This window comes from Oncorhynchus mykiss, chromosome 11 (genome assembly GCF_057628025.1).
Source record: "Oncorhynchus mykiss isolate SJ-2025 chromosome 11, ASM5762802v1, whole genome shotgun sequence".
Taxonomy (NCBI): Eukaryota; Metazoa; Chordata; class Actinopteri; order Salmoniformes; family Salmonidae; genus Oncorhynchus; species Oncorhynchus mykiss.
In genome coordinates, this window is record NC_143032.1 from 61,232,729 (window position 1) to 61,256,960 (window position 24,232).

At 43.1% G+C, this 24,232-nt stretch overlaps 1 protein-coding gene and 1 non-coding gene across 20 annotated transcripts in view; both read left to right on the forward strand.

Annotated features, from left to right (window-relative positions):
- The window catches only part of LOC110536085 (ankyrin-1), a 176,507-nt gene that overhangs the window by 72,387 nt on the left and 79,888 nt on the right, over positions 1–24,232 (forward strand). For 16 of the 19 annotated variants that reach the window (XM_036935935.2, XM_036935938.2, XM_036935944.2 and 13 more), the window contains exon 2: positions 18,249–18,341. The exons of the other annotated variants lie outside the window; for them this stretch is intronic. In XM_036935935.2, the coding sequence (XP_036791830.2) occupies positions 18,249–18,341 (93 nt within the window). The remainder of the gene's footprint in view (positions 1–18,248; positions 18,342–24,232) is intronic. 19 annotated transcript variants of the gene reach the window in all.
- Positions 10,286–10,340, forward strand: LOC118937474 (U7 small nuclear RNA). The gene has a single exon (XR_005034813.2). It is a non-coding gene; the product is annotated as a U7 small nuclear RNA (small nuclear RNA).

Here is a 24,232-nt window from a genome sequence, read left to right on the forward strand (position 1 = left end):
AGAAGCTCTGTCCTTGAAAGCTCAGAGTGGTATTGCGGGCTCGTCGGAGGATCTCCATCTTCTCATGAAAAAAGTGCACTCGAAGAATTATGTCACGGGGCCTCTCCCCATCCCGGGGCTTTGGGCGCAGCGACCGGTGGGCTCGATCAATCAGGGGCTTTTCATCTAAGGCAAGAACATCCTTCAGCAGCCCTGAAACGAAATCCGTGGCGCGATACATTTCCGCTGACTCTGGGACCGATACAAGTCTCAGATTATTGCAGCGAGAGAATCCCTCTAAACTCACACAGCTCTCCTTCACCTTTTTCAAATCCGCAGCTAGGCGTTTAACTTCAGCCTCCAGGGATGTAGTTAAATCGGAGACATTAGTAGCGGAGGTCTCCAGTGCTGCAATCGTTGTAGTGTGTGACGCAGTTGTTGTTTTGAGTAATGTGATTGCTGGCACAGTCTCGTTCCGCAGGATGGTTAAATCTGCTTTTAAAGTATCAGAAACCTCCTGTATTCTGGCCTCAATCGTAGCAACCACCTGTGTTTTCATTTCAACTATCTCAGAGCGTAGTAGTTTGATGGCCTCGAGAATGTTCATTTCAGCGCTGCCAGGCCAAGCCGCACCCCCGGGTAAAGTGTGCGTCAACGGGCCCTCAGACTCAGGAGAGGGCGGTGATGAGAGCGGGTCTTGTAGGCCGGGTTTTCTCAAAGTCATGCTTTTGGCCTTATGTTTGGTCGACATGCTGACATTCGGAAGCAAAGTAGTCTTGGTTTTTACGGAAAGGGATCACCAAATTAATATTTGAAAATATATACGGTTCTGCTACAAAATTCACATAAACTTTAAGAATACCACGGGAGCAAATGGAAAACACGTCAGTCGCACATGGCGTCCCCTACCATCTTACCTCCCTAATCTTACCTAATTTGCACACACTGTATATATAGATTTTTTTCTATTGTGTTATTGAATGTATGTTTTGTTTTTTCAATGTGTAACTCTGTGTTGTTGTTTGTGTCTCACTGCTTTGCTTTATCTTGGCCAGGTCGCAGTTGTAAATGAGAACTTGTTCTCAACTTGCCTACCTGGCTAAATAAAGGTGGGAAAAAAAATAAAAATAAAATAAAACTTAAGACTGGTGTTACTGTCACGTCCTGACCATAGAAAGCCTTTATTTTCTATGGTGGAGTAGGTCAGGGTGTGCCTTGGTCTCCCCATTTCGACGAGCGTTACAGTTACACACTTAGTGAGAGCTTCAATATTGTGTGAATACCCCCAGGACAGAGCTGCTACACACACACATGGACACACATACACACACACAGACGTGACTGCAGCCAAACCAGGGCTGGTCTCTCTGGAGGCTGGTCACTCTGGAGGCTGAGTCAGCACCGTGAGGAGAAAGAAAGTGGGATGAAGAAGGGAGGAATGAGAACTTCAGCTCTTAACAGCTAAACATGTAGTATTTCATATATCTGTCTGTCCATTTATCTCTCTGTCCATCTGCATTTAGTTTTTGTAATAGTAGGTGCAGCATCTCTCTGCCTTTCTAAAGGTGCAGAGCAGCGGCAGAACTTTACTGACATATTGTATGTAAATATAAGGTTGATATTACATCAGGTTGCGTTTTGCCCTTCGGATAGACACGTCAGCATGGTCAGAGGAGGACATGGTGAGTGCATTATATATGTATAGGATTTGAGGCCTGAGGTTGTGAAATTAAATTAGCGTTAGAAAATAATCTTAAGAACGTGTGAACAGTACAACTCCCACTGGCCCCACACACCAAGGGTAACGTTGTATCATTCATTATTATGTCAGTATTATTTTCTAATTTAATTTCCTCCCCCATTGCAGTCTCTTAATGAGATGTCCCGCTTTGCCGATTTTTGGGGCCTTTGTCTTTTAAAGGTTAGAAAGACAAATCCATTTATCTGTAGGGGTTCTCTGGCTCAATGTGTTGTCGCTCGCTCTCCCTGCTCACTGTTTTCGTACCTTCCCCTCTTGAGAATATTGCCCTTTAGATTCAATTCCTCCACTGCAAATCTAATCAAAGGGATGTAGGGGGCACAGCTCTGATAAATGACCACTAGGCCTTGCTTGGAGGGCAGATTGCATCTGGGAGCAGGAGTCACAACAGTGCACTCATATACATATAAACCCTGTCAGCAAGTTGAGCACAGGGCAACACACACCCACACACACACACACCTCTCTGAAGGGCAACTTCATCGCCCTTCTCTCTCTGTGTGTGCGGGCGTGTGTTCTGCCTCTGCTGTTTTTATATACAGTATGTGTATCAGTTGTGTTTGCTCTCAGATATAGACATTGAACTGCTTTCTTCTGCTGGTCTATACTGTATACGATACTGTCCTGGTTCTCCTGGCTAAAAGAGCTTCCCTGTCTGTCTGTCTGTCTGTCTGTCTGTCTGTCTGTCTGTCTGTCTGTCTGTCTGTCTGTCTGTCTGTCTGTCTGTCTGTCTGTCTGTCTGTCTGTCTGTCTGTCTGTCTGTCTGTCTGTCTGTCTGTCTGTCTGTCTGTCTGTCTGTATGTCTGTCTGTCTGTCTGTCTGTCTGTCTGTCTGTCTGAATGCTCTCTGATGCTTGAGGTAGAGCAGCTGCTCCTATTGGTTTACCCACATTAAAAAATACTATAGTGTATACTATAGCAGGAACACTATTGTATTCACTGTAGTGATTTTGCTGTCTTTACTGTAGTATTTAATGTAGTCTACTGTTGTATTAAACGTTACTATAATATAAATAATGCAGTAAAAAAGAGTAGTATATACTATAGTAATTACTGTAGTGTTTTTGCAGACTAGTATACTGTAGTATTTACTGTAGTTGTTTGGCGGACTATAGTATGCTGTAGTATTTACTATAGTTTTTTGGCAGACTAGTACGTTATGCTGTAGTATTTACTGTAGTGTTTTTACAGACTGTAGTATACTGTAGTATTTACTGTAGTGTTTTAGGGGACATTACTGTAGTAATGTAATGTAAACATAAGTGTTTATGTTTTATTATTTTTTGACAGAAGAGGGAGACTTTCTCCTTGAGGAAACCTACTGGAGAAATGCTAAAAAAAAACACATTTTCCATAACCGGTAAGCATTGTAAGTACTGTAGGTAGTTCTGGGTTCTGAATGGAGAGTTCAGAGCTTATGCTCTTTTCTATAACCTGTAGAGAACACAATATATGGTCTATACTTGGCATGTAGGTTCCTCAATTATAGGCGGCACAAATTGGGATACAAATTGGTATACATGGAGGGAAATGGGCAAGCATTTTGCTGCACTCGCATTAACATCTGCTAACCATGTGTATGTGACAAATCAAATTTGATTTGATTTGATTTGGCAGGGTATTTGCAAATGAAATACTGTAGTATTTGCCTTGCCTGGTTCACCAACTACTTCTCAGACAGAGTTCAGTGTGTCAAATCGGAGGGCCTTTTGTCTGGACCTCTGGCAGTCTCTATGGGGGTGTCACAGGGTTCAAGTCTCGGGCCGACTCTTTTCTCTGTATACATCAGTGATGTCGCTCTTGCTGCTGGTGATTCTCTGGTCCACCTCTGCGCAGACGATATCATTCTCTATACTTCTGGCTCTTCTTTGGACACTGTGTTAACGGGCCTCCAGAAGAGCTTCAATGCCATACAACTCTCCTTCCGCGGCCTCCAACTGCTCTTAAATGCTAGTAAAACTAAATGCTCACTCTTCAACCGATCGCGGCCGCACCCACCCGCCCGTCTAGCATCACTACTCTGGACGGTTCTGACTTAGAATATGTGGACAACTACAAATACCTAGGTGTCTGGTTAGACTGTAAACTCTCCTTCCAGACATTGAGCATCTCCAGTTCAAGATTAAATCTAGAATCAGCTTCCTATTTCGCAGCAAGGCATCCTTCGCTCATGCTGCCAAACATACCCTCGTAGAACTGACTATCCTACCGATCCTTGACTTCGGGGGTGTTGTTTACGGAATGGCCTCCAACACTCTGCTCAGCAGGTTGGATGTGGTCCATCACAGTGCCATCCATTTTGTTGCCAGGGCCCCATGTACTGCCCACCACTGCGACCTGTGTGCTCTCGTTGGCTGGCCCTCGCTTCATGTTCGGTGCTGGACCCACTGGCTCCAGGTCATCTATGGGTCTTTGCTAGGTAAAGCACCGCCTTATTTCAGCTTACTGGTCACCATAACGGCACACACCTGTGGCACGCGCTCCAGCAGGTATATTTCACTGGTCGTTCCCAAAGCCAACTTCTCCTTTGGCTGCCTTTTCTTCCAATTCTCTGCTGCCAATGACTGGAACGAATTGCAAAAATCACTGAGGCTGGAGTCTTGTATCTCCCTCACTAACTCTAAGCATCAGCTGTCAGAGCAGCTTACCGATCATTGCACCCGTACACAGCCCAACTGTGCGGGGCCCGCCCAACAACCTCATCCCCATATTGTTATTTGTTTTTTGCTCCTTTGCACCCCAGTATCTCTACTTGCACATTCATCTTCTGCACATCTATCACTCCAGTGTTTAATTGCTATATTGTAATTACTTTGCCACTATGGCCTATTTATTGCCTTACCTCCTTTATCCTAATACAATTGCAATTACTGTATATAGACTTTCTATTGTGTTATTGACTGTACATTTGTTTATCCCATGTGTAACTCTGTGTTGTTTGTTTCGCACTGCTTTGCTTTATCTTGGCCAGGTCGCAGTTGTAAATGAGAACTTATTCTCAACTGGCCTACCTGGTTAAATAAAGGTGAAATAAAGGTGAAATAAATGTAAAAAAATAATATACATTGCATTCGGAAATTATTCAGACCCCTTACATTTTTCAACATTTTGTTAAGTTACAGCTTTATTCTAAAATGGGTGAAATCCATGTTTTTCCTCACCAATCTACACACAATACCCCATAATAAAAACAGAAATACCTTATTTACATAAATATTCATACCCTTTGCTATGAGACTTGAAATTGAGCTCAGGTGCATCCTGTTTCCATTGATCATCCTAGAGATGTTTCTACAACCTGATTGGAGTCCACCTGAGGTAAATTAAATTGATTGGACATGTTTTGGAAAGGCACACACCTGTCTATATAAGGTACAGTTGACAGTGCATGTCAGAGCAAAAACTAAGCCATGTGGTCAAACAAATTTTTCTAGAGCTCCGAGACAGGATTGTGTCGAGCCACATATCTGGGGAAGGGTACTAAAACATTTCTGCAGCATTGAAGGTCCCCAATAACACAGTGTCCTCCATAATTCTTAAATGGAAGAAGTTTGAAACCATCAAGACTCTTCCTAGAGCTGGCTGCTCGGCTAAACTCAGCAATCAGGGGAGAAAAGTACATAGAGATCCTTCATGAAAACCTGCTCCAGAGTGCTCAGGACCTCAGACTGGGGTGAAGGTTCACCTTCCAAAAGGACACTGTCCCTAAGCAGACAGCCAAGACAAAGCAGGAGTGGCTTCGGGACAAGTGTCTGAATGTCCTTGGGTGGCCCAGTCAGAGTCCGGACTTCAACACATTGTAACATCTCTGGAGAGACCTGAAAATAGCTGTGCAGCGACGCTCCCCATCCAATCTGACAGACCTTGAGAGTATCTGCAGAGAATAATGAGAGAAACTCCCCAAATACAGGTGTGCCAAGCTTGTAGTGTCATACCCATGAAGACTCGAGGCTGTAATCGCTGCCAAAGGTGCTTCAACAAAGTACTGAGTAAAGGGTATGAATACTTATGTACAGTGGGGAAACAAGTATTTGATACACTGCTGATTTTGAAGGTTTTCCTACTTACAAAGCATGTGGAGGTCTGAAATGTTTATCATAGGTACACTTCAACTGTGAGAGACGGAATCTAAAACAAAAATCCAGAAAATCACATTGTATGATTTTTAAGTAATTCATTTGCATTTTATTGCATGACATAAGTATTTGATCACCTACCAACCAGTAAGAATTCCGGCTCTCACAGACCTGTTAGTTTTTCTTTAAGAAGCCCTCCTCTTCTCCACTCATTACCTGTATTAACTGCACCTGTTTGAACTCGTTACCTGTATAAAAGATACCTGTCCACACACTCAATCAAACAGACTCCAACCTCTCCACAATGGCCAAGACCAGAGAGCTGTGTAAGGAAACAGGAATAAAATTGTAGTCCTGCACAAGACTGGGATGGGCTACAGGACAATAGGCAAGCAGCTTGGTGAGAAGGCAACAACTGTTGGCGCAATTATTAGAAAATGGAAGAAGTTCAAGATGACGGCCAATCACCCTCGGTCTGGGGCTCCATGCAAGATCTCACTAAGTTGTTTTTTTGTACATTTTGTTGCAAAAACGTCTAAAAACCTGTTTTTGATTTGTCATTATAGTGCATTGTGTGTAGATTAATGAGAGGGGGGGGGGGGGGGGGGGGGGGGGACTATTTAACCCATTTTAGAATAAGGCTGTAAAGTAACAAAATGTTGAAAAAGTCAAGGGGTCTGAATACGTTCCGAATGCACTGTATACTATAGTTAAAAAATGTAGTGTTTTTGTATTGTTTTGAGTGGATAATACTGTCTTATTTACTATAATATTCTACAGTATACTACAAAAGTACTACACTTGATTGAGGAATACTACAGTTAGTAGTTTTCTACAGTTTACTACAGAATTCTATAGTACTGTGCCTTTAGAATGTATTTACACCCCTTGACTTTTTCCATATTTTTTTTTGTGTTACAGCCTTAATGTAAAATGTATTACATTTTGATGTTTGGTCATTGGCCTACACACAATAACCTATAATGTCAAATTGGAATGGTGTTTTTACAAATTTTTACAAATGAACAAAAATGAAAATACTCAATGAAATGTGTTGCGTCAATAAGTATTCAACCTCTCACTTAAGACAAAAGATTGCAGTCTGAGTTCAGTATAACTACAATACAATGCGGTGTAACGGCAGTTACAGTGCAGTCTAACTTCAGTATGCAGCAGTACACTGCATTTATTCTGCAATTACTGTGTCCAAAATACCACAGTCTACTGCAGTTCCTGCACTATTACTGCAGTTTAAAAACTCACTCTGTGTGCAATGATAGTGTTTAACATTCTTTTTTAAGGACAACCTTCTCTGTACTCCACACATACAATTATCTGTAAGGTCCCTCAGTCGTGCAATGAATTTCAAACACAGATTCAACCACAAAGACCAGGGAGGTTTTCCAATGTCTCGCAAAGAAGAGCACCTAAAGGTAGATGGCAACACAAAACAAAAAAGCTGAAATTGAATATCCCATTGATCATGGTGATGTTATTAATGACACTTTGGATGGTGTATCAATAAAACAGTCACTACAAAGATACAGGCAAGAGCCATGCGTCCTTCGAAACACGACCCAGCCAAGCCGCACTGCCTGCTTAACCCAGAAGCCAGCCGCACCAATGTGTCGGAGGAAATACTGTGCACCTGGTGACCATTTCAGCGTGCATGCGCCCGGCCCACCACAGTTGCTAGAGTGTGATGGGACAAAGACCCTCCCCTAATGACGCTGGGCCAATTGTGCGCCGCCTCATGGAATCAAACCAGGATCTGTAGTGACACAGCTAGCACTGCGATGAACAATTTTGAAAATAATAATGGAAAAAGGTTGCGCAATCCAGGTGTGGAAATCTATTAGAGACTTCACAGAAAGACTCACAGCTGTAATTGCTGCCAAAGGTGATTCTACAAAGTATCAACTCCGGTGTGAATACTTATGTAAATTAGATTTTTCTATATTTGACTTTCAATAAATTTGCGAACGGTTCTAGAAACATGTTTTCACTTTGTCATTATGGGGCATTGTGTGTAGATGGCTGTTTTTTGTTGTTGATATTTAATACATGTTTTATTCAGACTGAAACACCACAAAATGTGGAATAAGTCAAGGGGTATGAATACTTTCTGAATGCACTGTAAGTACTGTAGTATTCAATATTAAACTGTGGTATTTATTTATGTGGGTAGTTTTGGCTCGGTTCTTTAGCTAGCTACACTTGTTATAGTATGTAACATTCATGCAACAATTGACAGTGTTCACAGATTAGAGGTGTTTTGAGTATAAGTCAGAAGTCAGTAGTTGTTAGTGGTGTTGAAGTGGGGCATTTCCATCAAAAGGTACCCATGAGCACCAACATGGGAAGTTCATAAAGTTCACCTGCTACCGTCCTCCCTTCCACTATACTGGTATGTTCAGCTGATACCTGTTTTCTTTCTCTTTCTGTCGTCTGGTGGTCAAACCAAGAGTGTTAAAACAGTCAGTCTGGACAACCCCCCCCCCCCCTCTCTCTCTGCCTTTCTCTCTCTCCCTCTGCCTTTCTCTCTCTCTCTCTCTCTCTCTCTCTCTCTCTCTCTCGCTCTCTCTCTCTCTCTCTCTCTCTCTCTGCCTTTCTCTCTCTCTGCCTTTCTCTCTCTCTCTCTCTCTCTGCCTTTCTCTCTCTCTCTCTCTCTCTCTCTCTCTCTCTCTCTCTCTGCCTTTCTCTCTCTCTCTCTCTCTCTCTCTCTCTCTCTGCCTTTCTCTCTCTCTCTCTCTCTCTCTCTCTCTCTCTCTCTCTCTCTCTCTCTCTCTCTCTGCCTTTCTCTCTCACTCTCCAGTTAATGTCACCTCTCCCAGCTCTTACTGACACCTACCCATGAGCCCCTCTCTTTCCATTTACTGTAACCAGCATCCTCACCCCCTGAGCTCCGACCAACACCGGACGTCCATAGACGTTGAAAAGTCGTTGAAATTTGGTCAGTCCACTCTGGCCTTCATGTTGACGTCCACAGATGGACTGGAATGGACCAAATCATATCATATCATCATATCATATCACATTATGTTTCACAAGTTTGGATAGCACAGTAATGTACAATACAGTGAGTAGAGCGCAGAACTATACAGTACAAATTCTACATTACTGTACTGAACTGTACTCTACTGTACTTTACTGCACTATGCTGAACTCTGCTCTACTCTATTCGGCTCTGCTGTGCTGTATTGTACTGCACTGTACTCTACTGTGCTCTGCTGTGCTGTGAAACATGAGGAGAATGACATTCATATCAATAATTATGCATTTCCACTTCACTTCCAGTAGTTGAATAACCAAAATAGATTTTGTTCAAACTCAAGGTGTCATGTCATAGCTGACACCCCATTCTTTCTGCAGACATATTTGAATCTTAATTCAGAGCAGATATGGTCACATAAGAAACTGAGGGAGATTTCACTTCGTTACCAAGGTTTGCATCTGCACAATTCTTCTACTAAGTTAGTTTTTGTCAGTGAACATTGTTAAAAGTAGTCCTTGTGCATAGTGTTGTATGGTCTGTTAAACTTTGAAATGAATGTTTTTTTGTTTGGAATACATTTTAAAGTGGAAAAACTGAGTCAAAGCATAATTCCGTTGCCATGGATTTGCCCAGTGTTAGTGTGTGAAGGGTGGGAGCTTCTAGACTCAGACAAAAGAGAAGAGCTGAAAAGCAACATAATGACGCCCAGAAAGAAAGAAAGAAAAGGCATGTCTCTTTCCATTTCTCTGAGTGAAAAGAATGGAACAACAAAAAAGAGGGAGAGAAAGAAAGATGAAAATAAGGCCCTCAAATCCAGGTTTTTGGCTGTGATGTCTCTTTGGGTTTATTATTTTTGTGCGTGTGTTTTATTATGGTAATGAAATGGCAGTGAAAATAGTCTGGAATGGAAGAGTTCCCCCTCTTAAAGGAGGGAGGGAGTTAGTGAGAAAAGGAGGGGTGCAGGGGGGGGGGGCTCTAAATGTCATTGATAAAAACAGATTAGAGTTTTCTCTCCTTCCTCACATACCCTCCATCGTTATGTTGTCCTCCTCCTCCCCTCCTTCTCTTCTCTCCTTCATCTCCCAGTCAGACCTTCTCTGCTTCACTGGTCCCATGGGATTACATGAGAAATGTTCATAGGTCTTCTCTGTACAATAATACATTTACAGTATATTCATCAGGTGCCATATGTGAGCTGGTTATTTTCATTGTATATGCCCACATGACAAAATACTACAGTTTACTATAGAATACTACACTACTTACTATAGCATTCTACAGTAAAATGTAGTATACAATACTACAGTGTAGTATGCCCCGTTCATGTGTAATACTTACTATATAATGTTGTTGTATACTGTAGAATACTATAGTAAATATTACAGTATTATCTGAAGAAAAACCACTGCAGTAAATAGCAGGCAGAAATACTACAGTCCACAAAAAACTACAAAAACCTACCTACCTACAGGTTATGGAACATTTGCTCTTTTAGTATTTCTCCAGTAGGTTTCTTGAAGGGGAAAACCTTCTCGTATATGGCAAAGATCTTTTTTAAAATTTTAATCCGACAGTCATGTCTGCAAAAACACTACAGTAAATACTACAGTATACTACAATCTGCAAAAACACTACATTAATGACTATAGTATATGCTACAGTTTAACTGTAAATTCTACAATATACTATACTATTACTACAGTATTCACTGTAACGTTTTTGCAGAAATAAAGTCTGGGTAACACTACATAGAATACTACAGCAAAGTCCACGAAAACACTTCAGTGAATTCTATAATATTTATACCATAGTATACTATAGTATTTTTTTGTGTGGGTAGGATCCTTTAACCAGAATCATTAGGCTAATTGCTCAAGGCAGTCACTACACAACCACTACAGATAATTGAAAAAAGGCAATAAATAAAGAATAATTGAAACATCTTACTAACTAATTTAGGATCCTAAGCCTTGCTCTCAACTTGCCCCATCTTCTGTCTATCATTGACTCCCAGTTTAAAACCAGCTAGAGGTCATGTGAAAGTTACCAACCAAAAGCAACAGGAGATGATCAGTGCTTCAGTGTGTACAAAGCAGGCAAAAGAGGATTTGATGTAGCTCTTTTGAGTTTTTGCTGTACAGTAAAGTCATGGCATCACCCAATGCTTATTCATACCCCAGGCTTCTAAAAGATCCTTTGTTAAAACAGACTCTTCCTTCCCCCCCTTTTCACTACCCCTCTTCTGTCTCCCTGGAGCCTAACTGCCTGAGAGAGAAGGAACAGAGAGAAAAAGAGGAGAGAGAGTTGAAGTTCAGCAGAAGCGACGCTCCCTCTCAACCACAGAGCAGATCAAAGAGCTGCTCCCCTCTCCTCTGCTGTGATGTGAATCGGCCTGGTTTAAAGGGAAATATCCACAGGCTTCTAACAGAGAGGCTCCAGGGGCCCCTAACAGAGGGGGCAGTGAACCACTGTCTTCCCCTCCAGGCTGAGGCCTCCACACAGGTCCCCTGGCAGTCCCGGACGAGTCCGCTGCGTGAGGCAGAATCTCAACAACACAGAAATTGAATAGAAAGATGGATAGCACCTTGCATGTGTATGTTCATCTGTGTGTCCTTGAGTGAGAGAGAGAATGTAATGGTGTAGAGAGTGAGAGAGTGAAGGTAGAGGTGACTGCAGTCCCTATCCTCTCCTCTCTTACCTGTCTCCTCCTCTACCTGTGTCTCTCCAGATGACATCTCAGCTCTCTGCTGATGGAGAACTCTGCTGCTCTGCTCTCTCTGCTCTCTCTGCTCTGCCCTGCCCTGTGGAGCTGGCAGCTCTCCCTCCACAATGCATTCTTTATCAGTCTGGGATCTGAGTAATTCTCATTTCTCGCTTACTAGCAATTCCTTTCAGAAAATAACAGGTATAAACTTTGCACAGCTGCAAGTGTTTAGTAAATCTGGTCCTTCTAATGTTTTCATCCTGTGACATGTGGTCGGATCCCCCACCTGCAAATCTGCACCAGTGTGGCTAAAACCCTCCATCGATCTGTGATGTGTTTTCCAGGCCCCAGGTTGAGGATCAATCTGACAGGAAGGATTCAGGACTATCTTGATGTCCACTAATCAATGTTCTAATATTCCTAATATTGTTACTTAATAGCCCAGCTAGGACGTGTACTGACCTGTGGTTGTCTATGTGTGTGACTGAGACAGAAGGAGACTTTAGCTAGCAATGTGTGTGTGTCTGTACGCTCTCCGTGACTAGTCCACTGCCTACCTGCTGTTTTATGGGATTTTATTTGATATTAATTCATGCACTGCCCTTAGAACACAGTTCCTCGTTTTTAACACGATGTGAATGATTTAGTACGGGTCCATTTAGTCTAGAGATACTGTGTCAGCCTTTTTACAGGACTGGCAGGTTTGAAGCCAGGCGTACTGTAGCAGTGGCCCTTGATGAGGATGACAGGGAAAGAGGAGAGAAAGAGCGGTATCATTTTTATTTGTATTTTACCTTTATTTAACTAGTCAAGTCAGTTAAGAAAAACTTCTTATTTACAATGACGGCCTACTCCGGCCAAACCCGGACGACGCTGGGCCAATTGTGCGCCGCCCTATGGAACTCCCAATCACGGTCGGATGTGATTCAGCCTGGATTGAAACCAGGGACTGTAGTGATGCCTCTTGCACTGAGATGCAGTGCCTTAGACCGCCGCGCCACTCAGGAGCCCTAGAATACAGGAACAGATGTATAGGAGCAGCCGTAGAGAAAAAGACGTGTGTTTTTTTTATCAACATGAAACAAAGTGATGATTGATGATTCGCTGTGACAATAATACTGTATGGCTGGTGGTTTCTTCACTCTGCACCAGTCATGTGTAGGATGACTTGCTCTCTGGCTATGAGTTGGCCTACACCTGGCTCTCTAGCTATGAGTTGGCCAACACCTGGCTCTCTGGCTATGAGTTGGCCTAGTCCTAGCTCTCTCTAGCTATGACTTGGCCTACACCTGGCTCTCTCTAGCTATGAGTTGGCCTACACCTGGCTTTCTGGCTATGAGTTGGCCTACACCTGGCTCTCTCTAGCTATGAGTTGGCCTAGTCCTAGCTCTCTCTAGCTATGAGTTGGCCTACACCTGGCTCTCTCTGGCTATGAGTTGGCCTACACCTGGCTCTCTGGCTATGAGTTGGCCTACACCTGGCTCTCTCTAGCTATGACTTGGCCGACTCCAGGCTCTCTCTGGCTATGAGTCGGTCTATCTCCTGGCTCTCTCTGGCTATGAGTCGGCCTATCTCCTGGCTCTCTCTGGCTAAGAGTCGGCCTATCTCCTGGCTCTATCTGGCTAAGAGTCGGCCTATCTCCTGGCTCTCTCTGGCTAAGAGTCGGCCTATCTCCTGGCTCTCTCTGGCTATGAGTCGGCCTATCTCCTGGCTCTCTCTGGCTATGAGTCGGCCTATCTCCTGGCTCTCTCTGGCTATGAGTCGGCCTATCTCCTGGCTCTCTCTGGCTATGAGTCGGCCTATCTCCTGGCTCTCTCTGGCTAAGAGTCGGCCTATCTCCTGGCTCTCTCTGGCTATGAGTCGGCCTATCTCCTGGCTCTCTCTGGCTATGAGTCGGCCTATCTCCTGGCTCTCTCTGCTTCATTTTTGTTCTGTTTGCACTATCTTTTCTCATCCTGTCATTGGCCTACCATTCACTTTCTGTTTAACTTGGATCCCGAGACACACACACACCTCTCCCCATCCTATCCTAGCTCTTGATCCTCTGTGCTGCTGCAGTAATTGACATTGTGAAGGATGAGCTGCAAATGAATGTGGAGAGATGACAGGTCTCCAACTGGCCCTGCTCCAGAAGTCATCAAGGGGGCATCGTGATTAAAACCCCATTTAATCCAACTGCCAAGAGACAGAGAGAGAGAGAAAGGGAGGGAGGGAGAAAGAGAAAGAGATGGAGGCAGGGCCGGATTAAGAAATCATAGGCCCCATGGGTTTTTTAAATGCTTATAGTGAGATGCGGAGATGGAGAGAGATGGAAAGATGCAGGAAAAGAGAGAAGGGAGCATCTGATGACCTCTGTGGGTTGTTATTTGTACAGTAGTATCATTAGTAGGGCTAGTGCTTATAAGCCATGTTTGGCAGAAGCCTAGCAATTATATTTGTAGATCATCTATTTGCGCTATACAGTAAGTATACAAAACATTAAGAACACCTGACCAGGTGAATCCAGGTGAAAGTTATGATCCCTTATTGATGTCACTTTTTTAAAAAGCGCTGTAGACAGTGTAGATGAAGGGGAGGAGACAGGTTAAATAAGGATTTTTAAGCCTTCAGACAATTGAGACATGGATTGTGTATGTGTGCCATTGTGTCAAGAACTGCAACGCTGCTGGGTTTTTCACACTCAACAGTTTGCTGTTGGTACCAAGAATGGTCCATCACCTAAAGGACATCCAGCCAACTTGACACAACTGTGGGAAGCATTGGAAACAACATGGGCCAGCATCCCTGTGGAATGCTTGCGACACCTTGTAGAGTCCATGCCCCGACGAATTGAGGCAAAAGGGTGAAGTACAACTCAATATTATGAAGGTTTTCCTAATGTTTGGTATATTCAGTGTATTTTCCAGTAGTCTGTCCATAGTTAATCTAATTAACCCAATGTTATAGTAATATACATGTTTAATTGAGTTTCAAGCATATGTGCCTGCCAAACTACCTGGAGACTAGTTAGTCATTGAGGGACTTTGAGAGACCCTGCTCCTAATCTAAAGTGTAACCATTCACGTGTGAAGTGTTTCCTCTGAGGACTTTGTATCTCTCCTCATTTCTCTGGTTTTCCCAAAGGCTTTAGAGTCAATGACCTGTCACTCTTATCAGCAGCTCTTCTACCTCTCCCTCCCTCCTTCTCTCTCTCTCACTCTCTCTCTCTCTCTCTCCCTCCCTCCTTCTCTCGCTCTCTCTCCCTCCCTCCTTCTCTCGCTCGCTCGCTCGCTCGCTCTCCCTCCCTCCCTCCCTCCCTCCCTCCCTCCCTCCCTCCCTCCCTCCCTCCCTCCCTCCCTCCCTCCCTCTTTCTCCTCCTTTCTTGCCTCTCTCCCTCCCTCTTTCCCTGCCACCACTGCCCATCTGCTACATAATCCAATTATTCCATAAACTAACTGACACGCTCTGTGACTCTCCACAAACACTATAGCAGGCTGCGTCACACACACATACTTACACAATCACACACACACACACACACACACACACACACACACACACACACACACACACACACACATGCAAACACATACTGTATGTACGTACACACTTACACACTCAGATACATGTCAAGTCAGTGTATGAAATTATTCCCTTGAGGTGACTCTCTGTCTCTCTTCTCTGTTCCCTTGAGGTGACTGTGTCTGTCTCTCTTCTCTGTTCCCTTGAGGTGACTGTGTCTGTCTCTCTTCTCTGTTCCCTTGAGGTGACTGTGTCTGTCTCTCTTCTCTGTTCCCTTGAGGTGACTGTGTCTGTCTCTCTTCTCTGTTCCCTTGAGGTGACTGTGTCTGTCTCTCTTCTCTGTTCCCTTAAGGTGACTGTGTCTGTCTCTCTTCTCTGTTCCCTTGAGGTGACTGTGTCTGTCTCTCTTCTCTGTTCCCTTGAGGTGACTGTGTCTGTCTCTCTTCTCTGTTCCCTTGAGGTGACTGTGTCTGTCTCTCTTCTCTGTTCCCTTGAGGTGACTGTGTCTGTCTCTCTTCTCTGTTCCCTTGAGGTGAATGTGTCTGTCTCTCTTCTCTGTTCCCTTGAGGTGACTCTCTGTCTCTCTTCTCTGTTCCCTTGAGGTGACTGTGTCTGTCTCTCTTCTCTGTTCCCTTGAGGTGACTGTGTCTGTCTCTCTTCTCTGTTCCCTTGAGGTGACTGTGTCTGTCTCTCTTCTCTGTTCCCTTGAGGTGACTGTGTCTGTCTCTCTTCTCTGTTCCCTTGAGGTGACTGTGTCTGTCTCTCTTCTCTGTTCCCTTGAGGTGACTGTGTCTGTCTCTCTTCTCTGTTCCCTTGAGGTGACTGTGTCTGTCTCTCTTCTCTGTTCCCTTGAGGTGACTGTGTCTGTCTCTCTTCTCTGTTCCCTTGAGGTGACTGTGTCTGTCTCTCTTCTATGTTCCCTTGAGGTGACTGTGTCTGTCTTTCTGTGTTTCTGTGTGATGTTCTTCTGCTGCTGTGCTGCTCTGTGATTATGAGCCATCACATCTGTCTTCTCAAACACTGGCGTGTCACAAAAAGGTTTCAGTTCTACGTGTGAGGTTCACCTCACTGCATTCTCAAAGGCATCCAAGTCATGTAGCTTTTTTGAACCTACTATATATAACAAACTCTTAAAAACTCTTTTTAGAGCCCCAATGTTTCAGCAAAGGATATTAAATGCAAATGTTGCTTCAAGGCCCTTTTTAGAATTCCATTATTATTTAGTTATACATTGTGTTCAGTGATTTCAATTCAGTCAGCACCTCGCTCAAAACTATTCTGCTGGAAAACATAATTATCTCACTGTTTAGAAATGGCAAAGCTTCACTGATCATTGTACACAACAGAAATCAGATTGCTTTAGTAAACGTCCTGTAGAAGACCCAGTCCACTCTATTCCCTTGATGAGAGTGGCTCGTCTGAAAGCCCAATGAAGTTTGGGATTGTGTAATGTTAGCCCACTGCAGGAGAATTGCAGACCTTGTCAGGTATTTGTGCTCCTCAGAGCATCACCAAGAGGCCGTGTTGTGTTATTTTTTGTTCGGACACAACAAGAGTGCAGAGTAGCAGATGGGGTGGGAGGCATATGGGGTGAAACAGGAAGGAGGGCCAGAACCAGGGTGGATCACAGCAGAGGGAGGGAGTCTGAACAGGGCTGTTACTCTCTGCTTTACTCTGTAAAACAGCAGAGGGAGGGAGTCTGAACAGGGCTGTTACTCTCTGCTTTACTCTGTAAAACAGCAGAGGGAGGGAGTCTGAACAGGGCTGTTACTCTCTGCTTTACTCTGTAAAACAGCAGAGTCCGAAAAGGGTGTATCTTGCATGTTGACCTGCATGTTGATCTCTCTCTTATCTGTGGTTCCTCTTCCCTGTGTGGTAGTGTGTATGTCACTGAGAAAAGAGGACTGTACCTCTCTAGTGGCGAGGAGGCATCCGCTGCAGAGCCATTCGGCCCTGCTTGCACTAAATGTTGTGTATTAGGGGTGGTGGTTAAAGTCCCCTGTACCTGGCTCCTCTAGTCTCCTCATCCACCCCCCGTGCTTGCTTCAACCTAACCTGCACTGCTCTTCTCTTTCTCACACATGCCCAACTGTTCCTAAATATACTGTACGTGTGACAGTAGCTCGACAAGCAGAATAACAATGTTCTCTGACACTACTACGTTCTATGCACAGTACATGACAATGTTGCACTGTGTATTTTACAACATAAATGTTTCCTAATAGTGTATGTGGATAACAATACAAAGTAACATACTTGTGTAAAACTGGTGAGGAGTTTTGTGTACATATATTGTTTCAGTGTTACAATCAATCTCAGTGTAATAATACAGTTGGGGATTTGGTTTCTGTGTATCTACATGTACTATACGTGTTTGTTCGAGGTACTGTAACTACAGTGTACTGTCAATAACACGTTTTTGTGTTGAGTGTAATTTCCATGTATTCACCCTTAACACAGTACTTATTTTAACTGTACCTTGTCCTATGTGAAGCCATGGTAAGTACACCACATTTCCACAAAATAAATTATTGGCATGAACCTGTAGTTAACTGTAATTGCCCAGAAACATGTTATTCTTATGTTTTAAGTAAGACATCACATAGGGAGAGATTCTAATGCTAAATACACACTGGAAGAGTAAAGACCACAATAGTAAAGGCCACAGTAGTATGGATCATAATCGTACAGCCGAGCCATCCATTATGACCCATCACTATGGATACAGGACATGTAACATCAGCGCAGGCTAGTACCACTCCTTCACAAGCACACCGATCACTAGCACCCACTCCTGATCCCCCATGCCAAGCACTGACCACTGTGTGTGGTGTCATATCCCATAGTCCTACCCCATGGTCCTGCCATGCCCATACATATGTCCCATCTTAACCTGACCTGTTTCCCACAGCCGAGTGCGTGTGAGAGAGGGGAGGGGGAGGGTGAGGGTGGGTGCGGCCATGGGACTGGGATGGGGTGGGATGCTTCCTCTCCTGCTTCTGTCTCCCTCCTCCTCCTCTCCTCTTGTTTTCTAGCTATGTCTGAATATGATGCTCTTCTCTTCCCTTTCTCCTCCCCTTCTTTCTCATTGCCCTCCCATTATTCTGTACACTCTCTCCCCTGTCCACCATCTCTCTCTCTCCATTCTTTCTCTCTCTCTCCCTCTCTCTGTCTCTCTGTCACTGTGACTGTTGAGATTAACTGGGATCTGTCTTTATGTCGTGTGTCTTTTTAGGCCCACGCGGTGCATCGCTGGCTAATCGATCAGGACGATAGTTTGAGCTCTGAGCTGCCGGATGGCCAAGGAGTATGGCACTTTGATGAAGCAGTAAATATCCGCCACACGTATATCTGGCTTTTTTACTCCTTATATATATCTATATATCTATATATCACCCTCTTGTATCTGTCTTTTTAAAGTTTATGTCACTGTTGCTCTTGCTGTTGTTTTATCTTACACTCTTTTTTCTTATCTGTTGCTTCTGGTAATTGTAGTTCTATCTGGTTGTGTTGAGAGTCCAGTGTTGCTGTTGTGGTGTAAGCTGGTTTAGTCAGGTGTCGTAAAGTCAGGCTGGAGTTTTTTCTTTCTTCCTGTTATCGTTGCTTGACCTATTTAACTTCCGTCTTTGGTTTCTTTTGCGTTTATGCTTAATTTGTGTGTGTATGTATATCTATATCTTTGTGTGTGGTTTATCAGATAATGTTCTCTCATGTAGTATATTACATGCCAAGAGTCCACGGGCAAAATATACGACGATGATAGTTCTCATGAAATAGTCCCCATACACATTCCTGTACTTATACAGATATTACGTGTATACGGAAAATCAAAAATCTTTTTTTTTAAAGCATGCAACACAGGTACTGTTAATCAAACATTCAGGAACAACTATTTTTCCTGTGGGTTCTTCTGATTTAGAAAAAAATATTCTGTTTCGGTGCATTTGTGTGTATTCACAAGTGTGTGTGTGTGTGTGTGTGTGTGTGTGTGTGTGTGTGTCTGAGAGAGAGAGAGAGAGAGAGAGAGAGAGAGAGAGAGAGAGAGAGAGAGAGAGAGAGAATACATAAACAGTATGTGGTTGTGGGAACTTGTGTCTTCACCTTCTGATTGTCTGTATGTCTGGTGCTGTACCCATGTTTACGTGTTTGCACACTTGCACAGCTCCGAGCTGTGTATTGGTGTTAACTGTGTTTGTGTGGATGTGTTGTGTCTTTTTCTGTGCTGAAGCTGTTGTGAATTGTGTTAATGTGGTGTCTGTCTTGTCAGTGTGATGTTTGTCTTGTGTCAGTGTTGTGTTTTTTGAATTTTCTGTGTCAGTTGCTGTGCGGTGCTGTGTTGTGGTGTCTTATGTCTATGTCTTGTTATGTCTAAAGTTGTGGTTTTGTACGTTGTGTCTTGTTAGTTCTATGTGATGTCTGTTTAATTTAACCTGATGCTTTCCTGTTCCTCCACCTCCATTGGCTGCTTCAACACTCTACAACCTCAAATGACACAATGACTCCGCCTTTATTCCCTCAGTCGACATCCTCTACACACTATACAGGGCCTTCAGAAAGTATTCACACCCCTTTTCTTTTTCCACATTTGTTGTGTTACAAAGTGTGATTCAAAATGATTTGATTGTCCATTTTTGTCAACGATCTACACACAATACTATGTAATGTCAAAGTGTAAGAAGAATCCGTACAACATTAATCAAAAATAAAACACTAATTATATATTGATTAGATAAGTATTCCGCCCTCTGAGTCAATACATGTTAAAGTGGCAGCAATTACAGCTGTGAGTCTTTCTGGGTAAGTCTCTAAGAGTTTTGCACACCTGGATTGTACAATATTTGCAAATTATTATTTTTTTAATTCTTCAAGCTCTGTCAAGTTGGTTGCTGATCATTGCTAGACAGCCAAGTTCATGTCTCGCCATAGATTTTCAATCCGATTTAAGTCAGAACTGTAACTAGGCCACTCAGGAACATTCAATGTCGTCTTGGTAAGCAACTCCAGTGTATATTTGGCCTTGGGTTTTAGGCTATTGTCCTGCTGAAAGGTGAATTTGTCTCCCAGTGTCTGTTGGAAAGCAGAATGAACCAGGTTTTCCTCTAGGATTTTGCTTGTGCTTAGGTCTATTCCATTTATTTTTATCCCCCCAAAAAACTCTGCATTCCTTGCCGATGACAAGCATACCCATAACATGATGCAGCCACCACCATGCTTGAAAATATTAAAAGTGGTACTCAGTGTTGTGTTGTTTGACTTACCACAAATATTGTATTCAGGACATAAAGTAAATGATCTTTGCCACATTTTTTGCAGTATTACTTTAGTGCCTCATTGCAAACAGGATACATGTTTTGTAATATTTGTATTCTGTACAGGCTTCATTATTTTCACTCTGTCAGTTAGATTAGTATTGTGGAGTAACTACAATGTTGTTGATCCATCTTCAGTTTTCTGTTCTAAAGTTTCCTTCCTGTCCGGAAAATGAGTTAGGAAGGACGCCTTTATCTTTGTAGTGATGGGTGTATTGCTACACCATCTTAAGTGTAATTATACTGAAAAGAAATATAAACATGACAACATTTTTTAAAATGTCCATCCATCTGCACAAAAAGTTCTCAAATTGTGTGCACAAATGTGTTTACATCCCTGTTAGTGAGCATTTTATCCTTTGTCAAGATAATCCATCCATCTTACAGGTGTGGCATATCAAGAAGCTGATTAAACAGCATGATCATTACACAGATGTACCTTGTGCTGAGGACAATAAAAGCTCACTCTAAAATGTGCACTTTTGTAGCACAACACAATGCCACAGATGTCTCAACTTTTGAGGGAGCATGCAATTGGCATGCTGACTACAGGAATGTCCACCAGACTAATTGCCAGAGATGTTATGTTAATTCTCTACCATAAACTGTCTCCAATGTCGTTTTAGAGAATTTGGCAGAACATCCAACCGGTCTCACAACCGCAGACCAGGTGTAACTACGCCAGCTCAGGACCTCCACATTCTGTTTCTTCACCTGCCCTCCTTTGCAAGGCATTGGAAAACCTCCCTGGTCTTTGAAATTCACTGCTCGACTGAGGGACCTTACAGATAATTGTATTTGTGGGGTACAGAGATGAGGTAGTCATTAAAAATATATATTTTTAGCACTATTATTGCAACTTATTATGCAACGTGTTAAGCACATTTGTACTCCTGAACTTATTTAGGTTTGCCATAACAAAGAGGTTGAATACTTATTGAATGGAGATTTTTCAGCTTTTCATATTTTATACATTTCTATCAATTTCGAAAAAAAACATAAATCCACTTTGACATTGTGTTTTTTTTGTGTAGGCCAGTGATACAACATCTCAATGTAATCCGTTTTCCATTCAGGCTGTAACAACCAAATGTGGATCAAGTAAAGGGGTGTGAATACTTTCTGAAGGCTCTGTACACTACAAGTCCATAGGGCTTTCACAGTACCCTTTCCACACAGCACATGCTCCTTCAACTGATTTTCTAAACAGTGTAGCTCTTATGCTGTACTGTATATTCACACTCTGCATCACAGAAAAGTAGGTCACAGATAAGACATCCCAACAGTTCACAAATGCACTAATAATGACCATAAGTCTGACAACACATACAGGCCTTACCTACTTATCAATGTTGAATGTTATTTTTCCTTTTGTGGTGTCTGTATGGATGATTTCACTAATTGTTTTTGGTTTGTATTTTTGGTTTTCCTATGTTGTAGTCGTTTTCTGTGTTTGAACAAACTTAGAGCGTAAGAGAGTGTTTTTGTTTGTCTACCCAAGTATCTATTGGTTTGACTACGAGCCAAACCCTATCCTTATCCACTAGCAGGACAATGTAGTTTCCTTCAAGTGCCCAGACAAGGAAAGCTCCCAATGGAAATACAAGTTCCTGATCTTATTCAATTCATTTACGTAGGAATGGAGATGGTAAGGAGATAGCATTTGGGGGTATTATCCCCATGTGACAAAAAAAAACAGACACAAAATAGCATGTCAGTTTTGTTCCTGTCCTGGGCTGAGATAGGGGGCAGAGAGGTTGTCTGTTTTCAGAGAGGAGCGAGAGAGTGTTCACAGTGCTGCAGTGATGAATCTTCGTGTAGAATCCAATCCCCCTGCCTGGCCCCTCGCCAATGCAGCAGAGCAGTGAAAAACAACAGCAGTACAAGCCCCTGCAATGGAACCCCAGCAGTCTATAACATGCTCTCTCCCCTCAAGCTCCCCTTCACTCTTCCCTACACAATCATTTAAATGATGACCCTCCAAAGGTTCTCCTTTCCCTTCATCGTCAAAATAGGAAAAGTCAAAGTGTAGTGAGAAATGTGCAGACAGTTTAACAGGGCAGTTGAGTGATTTAAAGCAAACAGTCACCTCCTAAACCCTGCTCTACGGTCCATGACACATCACTCGGGGCCCAATTTAATTTACACCAAATGAAAAGCTCCCTAGAACCTCCCCCTCCCTCCATGTAAGATAAAAAATATGAGGTGTCAGTTGTTTATGTAAAGCGTTGGTCTCTCACATCTCCAGTAATGGCTGCTTTAATATGTGCTATAGTAGCGTGTCCCTTATTGTCCCGACATCCCTGATCACCCCTCATTGAGCCCTCAGCAGCAGATGCCCAGGAACACCAAAGCCCCATTGGTCACAGTTCAACTCCACCACAGTCACAATATGAGAAAAGTGACTGTCACTCCCCAGCACTGTCAAGTGGATTCATCTCTCTTAGTCACGGCTGCTCTCCCAGCCTACTGCAGCAAGAGACTACATTAAGAAGCCCATTGATGCCCAGTCACCAGCAGTCCACTCTAATTTGTTTCGTGTAAGGGTGTTAGATTTGAATTTGCATGTGAAAAACCCTGGCTAGCATTTAAAATAGCGTCTTTAAACTCCAATTTTACTCATAGTGAAATCGATGCTGGCAGTACAGAAATCAGATTAAGGTTATGGGAGATTTTATTAAACTACAAAAATGGTTTTATAATATCTTTGGCAACCTACCAAATGTTTGGAAGAAGAAATGATAGCATAATATTTCCCTTAGTTCTCTGGCTGACCCACTGGGAAGGGGTAATATTTTGGCTTCAGCAGAAGTGCTATGCAGTCTGGCCTAATATAGATGGACCCCACCCAAGCAAGGATGGCCCCTAAAGTCTTAATTAAAAAACATGAACCATAGCACTTCATTCATTTGAAGGGCTTTTAAAATCCTTCGAAATGCTGCTTAAGAAGAGTCCAACATCTAGACCTATGAGCTCAACCACAGGCAACTCAAATTCACTTAGTCTAGATAACTTCTACAACTTTTTCTATAACAGTGAAATGGGAAGTGTTTGAACAATCTAAAAGCCAATATCTCCTGACAGATTCTTGTAGGCCTATGTTTTAAGGTTAGGGTTAAGTCTAGGCATTAACTCTGAATGGTTAAGGTGAGGGTTAAGGTTTGGGAAAGGCTTAAAACAAAAATATATTTATATCGCTGGATTTGAACTTCTAACCTTTGGAATCAGAGACAGATAATAAAACACACATACACACATATTTTTCAAAATATATTTTCCTTTATTACCTTCAATACTTATGCACATCCGCCATCCACAACACCTGAGTAAAACCAAAACCTACTTGAAGGTAACAACGCTTACTGTTGCCCCAAGTGGCCAGTTTCCACATAATCTTCCGACATCCTCAGACATGGATGGACGTTGAATACTGACTTGTATCACAGGTGACCCGGCTGCTCTGACGTATCACAGTTGACCCGGCTGCTCTGACGTATCACAGGTGACCCGGCTGCTCTGACGTATCACAGGTGACCCGGCTGCTCTGACGTATCACGGGTGACCCGGCTGCTCTGACGTATCACAGGTGACCCGGCTGCTCTGACATATCACAGGTGACCCGGCTGCTCTGACGTATCACAGGTGAACCGGCTGCTCTGACGTATCACAGGTGACCCGGCTGCTCTGACGTATCACGGGTGACCCGGCTGCTCTGACGTATCACGGGTGACCCGGCTGCTCTGACGTATCACAGGTGACCCGGCTGCTCTGACGTATCACAGGTGACCCGGCTGGAAAATCCATACACCAGAGCAGGATTCCCAGTGTGCAATGCTACTTAATAATACAAACCTTTGCTATCTTCAGCTTGGAAGTACAGTGTGTCCATCTCAACTTTCAATGACATTGA